The 8534-nt window shown below is 57.6% G+C and overlaps 1 protein-coding gene across 2 annotated transcripts; it reads right to left on the reverse strand.

The window, feature by feature from the left end:
- Positions 1-1409: 1409 nt before the first annotated feature.
- On the reverse strand, positions 1410-6833 carry LOC149523077 (zinc finger protein RFP-like). Of its 2 annotated transcripts, none has more exons than XM_089771421.1 (4): positions 6507-6833; positions 5669-6125; positions 3588-3683; positions 1410-2850 (listed from the first exon to the last, which is right to left on the reverse strand). In XM_089771421.1, the coding sequence occupies exons 2-4, from the start codon at positions 6029-6031 to the stop codon at positions 2659-2661; spliced, it is 651 nt and encodes a 216-aa protein (XP_089627547.1). In that variant the 5' UTR covers positions 6032-6125; positions 6507-6833; the 3' UTR covers positions 1410-2658. The 2 variants fall into 2 exon arrangements, with proteins under 2 accessions (XP_089627547.1, XP_089627546.1); XM_089771420.1 differs by having other exon boundaries at positions 1423-3009.
- Positions 6834-8534: the final 1701 nt, after the last annotated feature.

An 8534-nucleotide genomic window follows, 5' to 3' on the forward strand; every position in this document is an offset into this window, starting at 1 on the left:
AAACAGGCCTGGAGTTGGAATTCCTCCAATTCTCCCAGCCTGAGAGCAGGGACAACACATCCCATGTCCATGCAACCTTCCCCTCAAAGATCCTATTTCTGTACTTCTGGCCTGGGGAGACTGGCTGGGGAAGTAGAGGGGAATAGAGTCTCCATGGCCAACTCACTCCTTGGCCTCTAGATGCTGAGGGACAGGAGGTTCCCATGTGAAGGGCTGAAGGAATCTGTCCACTAGGGATTAGACTGAGACACCAGCTCCCCTCTCCCCAGCTCCTTCTGCACAGGTCTCCAAACAGCCCTCGAGTGGGACAGACTCTTGATCCCTGCTGTCCTGGGCTGAATGTGCTCAGTGCCCAGCAGTGACAGGCCCATGTTCCACCCCACAGTCCTGCGGCAACCAATCCCCAGGGAGGTGACAGCTCTAAGAAACACTTGGTCAGACTGTGCCCTGAATGGGGAATTCCAGAGTCTAAAGTGCAAGAATGAGACCCTCAGAATTAAATGCATCAGAGATATTCATGTCTAACATCTGGCTGTAGAGCTCTAGGGAGATGTGGTGCTAACATCTGCTCCAAGCCTTTTCCCTGCTCTGTGCAGTGTGAGAGGAGTGAGAGCCACGTACCTACTCAGGGCGCTTCTGACGTCCTAGAAAAAAAGACACAGAAAAGAATCTCAGCCCCATTGGACACACACAGGGGACCTCTGAGAAGGAATTTTGCAAACCTAGGAAGAGAGGCCCTGCCCTGGTCCCAGGAACATGGATCCCCTGAGTGAATGGGGCTTTGCCATCTCTGAGGGTACGTCTACACTACGACGTTAATTCGAACTAACGCATCTAGAACTAAAAACTAGTTCGAATTAGCGTTTTGCTAATTCAAACTAGCGCGTCCACATTAAGTGGACCCTGAACCAGGCTTAAGGATGGCCGGAAGCAGTGCCGGCAGGGCATCAGAGGAGGACTTAGAGCGTGGAGATGCTATCTTAGGCTAGCCGAGGGCTGTGCTTAAAGGGTCCCGACCCCCAGCCCAGACAGACAGTTCTCAGGGTGCCCCGTTTGCAAAGCAGTCCTGGCTTGGAGTGCTCGGAGTACCCACACTGGGCACATCACACCACTCGGCCATCAGACCGGCTGCACTTGCCACAGGCTGCCATCTGGGGAGAGGGGGCAATTGGGGGGCTGCAGGAGAGCTTCCACCCCAAAAGCCCGCAGAGCCAGCCCAGTCCTCCCCTTCGGGGGCACGTACCCCATTCGTCCCTCACCTCCTTCCACTTACCCCTCCCTAGCCCCTCTTCTTGATGTACAAAATAAAGGACAATTGTGTTCAAAAATGGAATCTGTCTTTATTGAACAAAACTGGGGGAGACTGGGAAAAGGAGGTGGGAGAGGGGAAGAGAGAGGGTGGGAGAGGGGAGGGCAACTACAATGATCAGGGGTTTGGAACAGGTCCCAGATGAAGAGAGGCTAAAGAGACTGGGACTTTTCAGCTTAGAAAAGAGGAGACGGAGGGGGGACAGGATAGAGGTCTCTAAAAGCAGGAGTGGGGTGGAGAGGGCGCATACAGAAAAGTTCTTCATTAGTTCCCATAAAGAAGGACTAGAGGACACCAAAGGAAAGGAATGGGTAGCAGGCTTCAAACTAGTAACAGAAAGTTGTTCTTCACAAAGCAAAGAGTCAACCTGTGGAACTCCTTGCTGCAGGAGGCTGTGAAGGCTAGAACTAGAACAGAGTTTAAAGGGAAGTGAGATCAAGTCATGGAGGTTGGGTCCATGGAGTGGTATTAGCCAGGGGATAGGAGTGGTGTCCCTGCCCAAAGTTTGTGGAAGGCTGGAGAGGGATGGCACGAGACAAATGGCTTGGTCACTGTCTTCGGTCCATCCCCTCCAGGGTCCCTAGGGTTGGCCGCTGTCGGCAGACAGGCTACTGGGCTAGATGGACCTTTGGTCTGACCCAGGATGGCTATTGTAAGCTCAGGGCTCAGAGTCGGGTGGTCTCAGTGGACCCCCTTGATTTTCATGCACACCTGCTCCTGGGTGGCCAGGCTGGCAGCTCTCCTGCCCTAGACGGCCACTTTCCAGTGCCTAGTGCGGAGATCGTGGACGAGGTCCACGATGTCTGCACTAGCCCAGGCGGGTGCCCGCCTCTTGCGGTCTCGGGCAAGCTCCCGGGAGCCGCCAGCCTGGTCCTGGGAAGAGGGGGAGGGCTGGGGGGACATCGGGTGGGTGGCTCGATCCGTGCCAGGTGCAAGATCTGCTGGCTGGGTGCTGGCAGGCTTGCACCTGGCACGGGCACCGTAGCCAGCCCGTGCCCCTTTAAGGGGTCCGGGGCCGGGAGGGGGGCAGAAGAGTTTCCCTGATGTTGGCCAGAGTGGCCGCCAGGGAAACCTGGGGAGGGCTAGCCTCCCACTAGTTCGAATTAAGGGTCTACACAGCCCTTAATTCGAACTAGTAAATTCGAACTAGGCTTAATCCTCGTGGAATGAGGATTACCTAGTTCGAACTAAGCGCTCCGTTAGTTCGAATTAAATTCGAACTAACGGAGCGCTAGTGTAGCACCTATGAAAGTTAGTTCGAACTAACGTCCATTAGTTTGAACTAACTTTGTAGTGTAGACATACCCTAATAGATCTGTGCCTGTACCTCTACAAAGCACAAGAGTCATTCACATGGCAGCAATGCACAAAGTGTTACACTGAGATCTGACAACTGGGACCGAGCACTTCTGATTCAGGAGCCTCTCTTCGCTGTGTGAGGAGCTGGGATGTTTGTCCCTCAGTCTCACCTGCAGGAATTCACTCACTGGCTTCTGACACTTCCCCTCCAGCTCCCCGATCCCCTCGCTGATACGGGAAATCTGCACAGAGAGGTTCCTGACAGTGTCAATCTGGAACCTCCCAATCTCCTCATCTAATTTCTCCAGCTGGGCTAGGAGTTGCTGCGTTTGTTCCTCCAGAAACTGCTGCAGCTGCTGAAACTCAGCCACAATCATCTGCCTCTTGGCTTGGGTCCATTTCTGTGTGAAAACAGGGAAAGGGCTGGTCAGGGGCATGGATGGCGCCCACGGCCCTTTCACAGGGAGCTGAGTGCGCAGTCGGGACAATTTCTTGGAAAACTCTAAAGTTTGCCTCTTTGTGATTGCTAGGCAGATGCGTCTCTCACAGCATCTCCTTTGCCCCGTGTTCCTCTGAAAGGGATGTTCCCATGTCTGTCATGGGCAGCATCTTTTGTTATTCATGGGCTCTGGGAATTCATATCCAGAGCACCAGGAGGCAGGACTCAGCACCAGCCTGACAGAGATACCCAGGGAGGAAAAAGAAGCAAACATATAAATGCACCAAGTGAGCAGACAGTCCTACAAGGGCACATTCAGCTCACCTGGGGAGGATGTCTGGGGAAGCCACAAAAGATGGACATTAACTCATGCACTGACACGAATGCTCAAGGCCTTTTTACACATGGATCTCAGCCAGCAATTCACGATCCAGGAGAAACGCAAACAAGCCCAACCTCACCAAGGCCACACAGGAGTCTGCCTCCTAACACAGCCCTCCCACTGCCAGTCCCTGCTAGTCCATAGCCACAAGCACTTACCAGATACTCCTGGCTTTTCCCTTCAGCTGTTGTTTTCCTTCTCAGCAGCTTTTCTCTCTCCTCCCTCAGAGTCCTCAAATGAGTCTCCAATTTTTCCTGAAGAAACAGAGGGCAAACCACAGTAGATGTTGGGAGCCCATTTATCTGCCTTTAAGAGAGTCCCAGTTTTGAGGAACTCTGCCCTTGTCCAGCAGGGACTCAGCCCTGGACATGGCTTTGTCCATAGAAAAATACACAGGAAGAGACTGCGGATGCACCAGGACACCTACGAGCCTAGGGACAGATCGGTGGTGGCATCTTCAGAAAGAATGATGTAGGTGGTTAATAATACTAATCATGTAACCAATTACAATTTTATCAGTGACAGTATTTTTTAACCTGCTGACAGGCAGGATTGGTAGCGGAAATGGGCTCTCTTGGAGCTAGGGATCTCTTGCGAGGTCTGCCAGGGTGGCCACAAGAACTGCTGGCCAATGGGAACGCCCAGCAGCTGCAGACTGACGTTAGCTGCCAGAGGCAAGTGGGCACGTCAGGGGCAGTGGGGAGTTTAACCGGTAATTGGCACCGATAAACGTTAGCTCATCAGTTAACCAGTTTGAACTCTTGCTACAATCCAGTTGAATCCCAGTTCTGCCTGGCATAGACCTGTGCTTCCTGAAACCCTGCTATGGGTGGAGTGAAGGCACTCAGGGCCCCACACAGCATCCAGCCCAGCAACCTCATCTAGTGCCAGCTGCTGCATTACAATTTAACCCCTCACGGAGCAGCCCTGAAGTTCAGCATCCCAGTGGGAAACCTCTTCTCCCTGCTGAGCCCAGGACTTTACAAGGCATCTTTCTCTCCTAACAGCCACACTTCATCACTGTTCTGTGATGCTGAGGGACAGGGAGCAGTGTAGTCTAACAATTGGACCAGGGTTCAGGACCGAACTCTATCCCCGATGTGTTTGGCGACTATGAGCAACTTGCTGCCCCACCTTCCCTTCCCACAGTTTGTCTAACTGGACTGTGACCTGCTCAGAGCAGGGACTTCCCCGTGCTGGGTATTGTGCAGGGTCACTGCAGATCTGTAAGGCAAATGACAGCTTATTATTCCTGTTCATCCAATCAGTAACAGCTTGTAACCTCCTCTTCTCCAGTCCCAAGGCAGCTCACTGACAGAGTGGCCTGTAGCTCCTGTAATCTAAACCTCTCTGATTATTAACACCTTCCCTTGTGCAAACACCCCTCTCGCCACCAGTGAGGGCTGAGTTTAAGGATTTAGAGCCTCAGAGAAACATTTCCCACATCAGGTATCTGTAAAGACTTGACATAAGTTGCCACAAAGCCAGAACATTTACTTTTTACAGCATCTCTTGAATCATGAAGGCTTTACAGAACTGGTCACCAACCAGAAGATTGGGATCTACAGGTAGATCTTGGAGCCTCTGACAGGTGATCTTGACTGATTTGGCTAAGAGACTATCAAGTGCAGCACTTCAGCTGCCCCTCTCCCTGCTGCTGCACATCTCCTGCCCTTTGCCTTGGAGCTGTTTCCTTCTCCCACCCTGCATTCTATCTCCACAAACAGAGGGAGTCTGTAGGCTGCTTTTGAGAGTGGTGCAGGTGTGAGCCTTCCTCAGCCCCACTGCACCACCACAGAGGAGCCACCTGTAGCAAGCAGTGTGCAGCTGGAGCCTGTATCCTGAATCCCCGTTCTAGTCATGTACCTCTCCTGCACCCCAAGCCCCTTCTCTAACCCTGACCCCCTGAACTGAAACTCTCTTACAGAGCGTGAACCCCCTCCTGCACTCCAACCGTCTGCCCGGCCTGATGAAAGGGAGAAAGGATGGGGGAGGGAGAAGGGATGCAGTGAGCAGAGGCAGGGCCTCGGAAAAGGGTCACAAAGGAGGTGGGGCAAGGGTATTTGGGTTTGAGGTAGATCCTGGATTGCACTTAAATTCAAAAAGTGATACTTTAAAAGGCTGGAGACCACTGCTTTACACTGGTTGGTTCACATCTGTGTCTGGTAACAGTCAGTGAAATTAGCCTGTAATTAAAACCCAATGTTATTTCCCATCACTCTGGACAGCAACTCTGTACCTTGTACTCCTGGGCAGCTTCCTGTAAGGGCACCACCATGTGAGCCTGGGATCTGTAACACACCACACAGATGGGAGTTTGAGCCTCTTCACAGAACAGCTTCAGAGCCTCCTGGTGCTCCCCGTCCCATGTTGCTCTCTTTGATGCCTGGAAACTCAGTGGCTTGGCTAGTTCCACCATGTTTGCCAGCTGCCGGTTGGGCCGGAGGGGTCCCTGCTGCTCAGTGTCTCTGCCCTGAGGGCTGAGGGGGGCCTGGCAGGAATTGTGCCCACACTGCAGAGTGACAGGGGCTGTGAAATCCTCCAGACAGACGGGACGCGGCGCTTCCTCCCGGACACTTTCCACGGGGCTCTCTGCAGCCATGGCTGCCTCTGGGCTGTGGGACCGGGGCCGTGTCACTGTCCTGAGCTCAGCAGTGGAGAGGCAGGTCCGGGGGTGGGTGCGTGAGGTACCAGCACTGAGGACAAAAAAAAAAAAAGATCAAAATTAAAAACCGAAAAAGCCCAAGAGCTTAGCTCCCCCCCCCCCCGCAATGTCTTCAGTGGGCCCCTCCCGCTAACTGCTCCGGCCAGAACCGCCCCCCCCATCGCTGCGCCCCTCAGGCCAGCCCCCCTGTGTTCAAATCCCCCCCCCCGCACACTCTGCAGCCCCCTCAGCCCCGCTGTGCGCCCGGCACCACCCAGCTCCCCCAACCCCCAGGCCAGCGCGAGCATCAGGAAGCGCCAACAGCCCGACGGGGGCGGAGGGCGACCGCAGCGGCGGGGGGGCCATTGCCCAGCCGGACCCGCCCCCTCCCTGCCCCCAGCGGGCGCGCCCCGATACCCAGCGCCGGACCCACCCGCAGCGCAGGACGGCGGGTCCCAGCCCCTCACGCTAGAGCGGCTCCTCCCCGCAGCGAGTAACGGCCCAAACGGCCCCTCACAACGGCTCCCGGCTCAGGGAGCGCGGCGCATGCGCAGTAACCGCGGCGCAGTCTGGTCCCGTTCCCTGCCCGCGCGCGGAGCGATGGGCGGGACCCGCCGAAAACCCGACCGCGGCGGAGTAGAACGGGGCGGCCCGTCAGACCGCGCATGCGCAGCAGCTCCGTGACTCCGACCAGACTCCAGCGCCAGGGCTTAGCTCAGACCGGGCGCTGCTTGGCCCCGCCCCCCCGGCCAGAGGCTACTTCCGCTTCTTGGAGCCCGGGCCGGCTCGCAGGTGGGGCGGGGCTTTTGCAGCGCGTGGAGCGACCCGGGGGATTCCCTCCCTGCCGGGCTGGGGGGGGGGTGTCCCGAGGTGGGCGGGGCCGGCGCGTGCTGCTGGGGTTGCAGGTTCGCTCTGGGCCCCACGTGGCTGCGCGGGGGGGGGGGAGGCTGGGACCGGCCCTTTGTTGCGGGGCCGAGAGATGCCCACGTGGGCCAGCCCCGACTTCTGCCCAGCGCGTCTGGTGGGTCCCGGGGCGGCGCGCGGAGGGGGGCGGGGGATGCTCACCTGAGAGGCGGGGCCACTGTGGGCTCCTGCCCGGGCACTGCGCATGCGCAGCGGTTCTGGCGCAGCCCTGGCCCGTCTCTGCCCGCGCGCTGCGAGTGTCGCGAGGGGGACGCGGCTCCACGTGGACTCAGGTCTGGTGGGTTCTAGGGCGAGCGGGGACTCGGGGAGGCTTCAACATGCCCCGCGCCAGCGGGATAGGGCGGCGGCTGGAGGAGGAGGAGGAGGAGGAGGAGGAGGAGGAGGGGGGGGGGGGGCGGGGAGGATTGTGCCGACATTCCCCGGCGCCGGTGCAGCGACCGGAACATTTAACTTCTCAGGATTTGCTACTTTGGGTGCACTGAGCATGCACCGAACTGAGCAAACTCCGTGTCCCTCGCTGTAGCCGCTGCCCTCTCTCTGCCCTCACTGCCTCCTCAGCTTTGCCCCCTCCTCTTCGGAGGTGTTTAAAATGATGAAGGGGGGCAAATTGCAGGGGGGGGGGTGTGTCAGGTTCTGAGCATGGGGCAGATATTTACCGGCTGGAGGCATCAATCTTCTCTTTTTAGCTGCAGAAGGGGGGCGACATTTGAAAAATCAGGGGGGTGGGGGGTGGTAGCCTTGGTTAACCCTGGGCGGGGGGACACTGCCAGACCCTGTGCGCGGACAAAACCCCCGTTTAGGGAGGGGGAGCAAAGGTAGCAATTCCTGAGCAGTTGTACCGAATGTCATGTATGTTTGACAGAAACTGTGACGGTCACAAAAACTGAGAGGTTTCACTTAATGCCTATACACCGGCCCGGGCTCCGAGAAGCGGAAGTAGCCTCTGGCCGGGGGGGCGGGGCCAAGCAGCGCCCGGTCTGAGCTAAGCCCTGGCGCTGGAGTCTGGTCGGAGTCACGGAGCTGCTGCGCATGCGCGGTCTGACGGGCCGCCCCGTTCTACTCCGCCGCGGTCGGGTTTTCGGCGGGTCCCGCCCATCGCTCCGCGCGCGGGCAGGGAAAGGGACCAGACTGCGCCGCGGTTACTGCGCGTGCGCCGCGCTCCCTGAGCCGCGAGCCGTTGTGAGGGGCCGTTGGGACCGTTACTCGCTGCGGGGCGGGGGAGGGGCTGGGTATCGGAGCGTGCCCGTTGGGGGCGGGTCCGGCTGGGCGATGGCCTCTCCCGCCGCTGCGGTTGCCCCCCCCCCCCCGGGCTGTTGGCGCTTCCTGTTGCTGTGAGGGGGCTGCAGAGTGTGCGGGGGGGGGGGATTTGAACACAGGGTGGGGAGGGCCCTGCCATGAGGGGCACAGCGATGGGGGGGCGGCCCAATGGAGACCCTGCTGGGGGGGAGCGAAGCTTTTGGGGCTTTTTTGATTTTTAAATTTGATGGGTTTTTTTGTCCTCAGTGCTGATGCCTCACGCCCCCCCCCCCCCCCCCCC

This window comes from Pelodiscus sinensis, chromosome 19 (genome assembly GCF_052426305.1).
Source record: "Pelodiscus sinensis isolate ZL-2025 chromosome 19, ASM5242630v1, whole genome shotgun sequence".
NCBI classification, from domain to species: Eukaryota; Metazoa; Chordata; order Testudines; family Trionychidae; genus Pelodiscus; species Pelodiscus sinensis.

Excerpts from the sequence above, each read along its gene's own strand:
- LOC149523077 (XM_089771420.1), bottom strand. The coding sequence starts at position 6,031 with ATGGCTGCAGAGAGCCCCGTGGAAAGTGTCCGGGAGGAAGCGCCGCGT. Across the intron at positions 3,684-5,668 it reads AAGCTGCCCAGGAGTACAAG|GAAAAATTGGAGACTCATTT; the intron begins GTACAGAGTTGC and ends CTGTTTCTTCAG. Across the intron at positions 3,010-3,587 it reads GGAAAAGCCAGGAGTATCTG|AAATGGACCCAAGCCAAGAG; the intron begins GTAAGTGCTTGT and ends GTTTTCACACAG.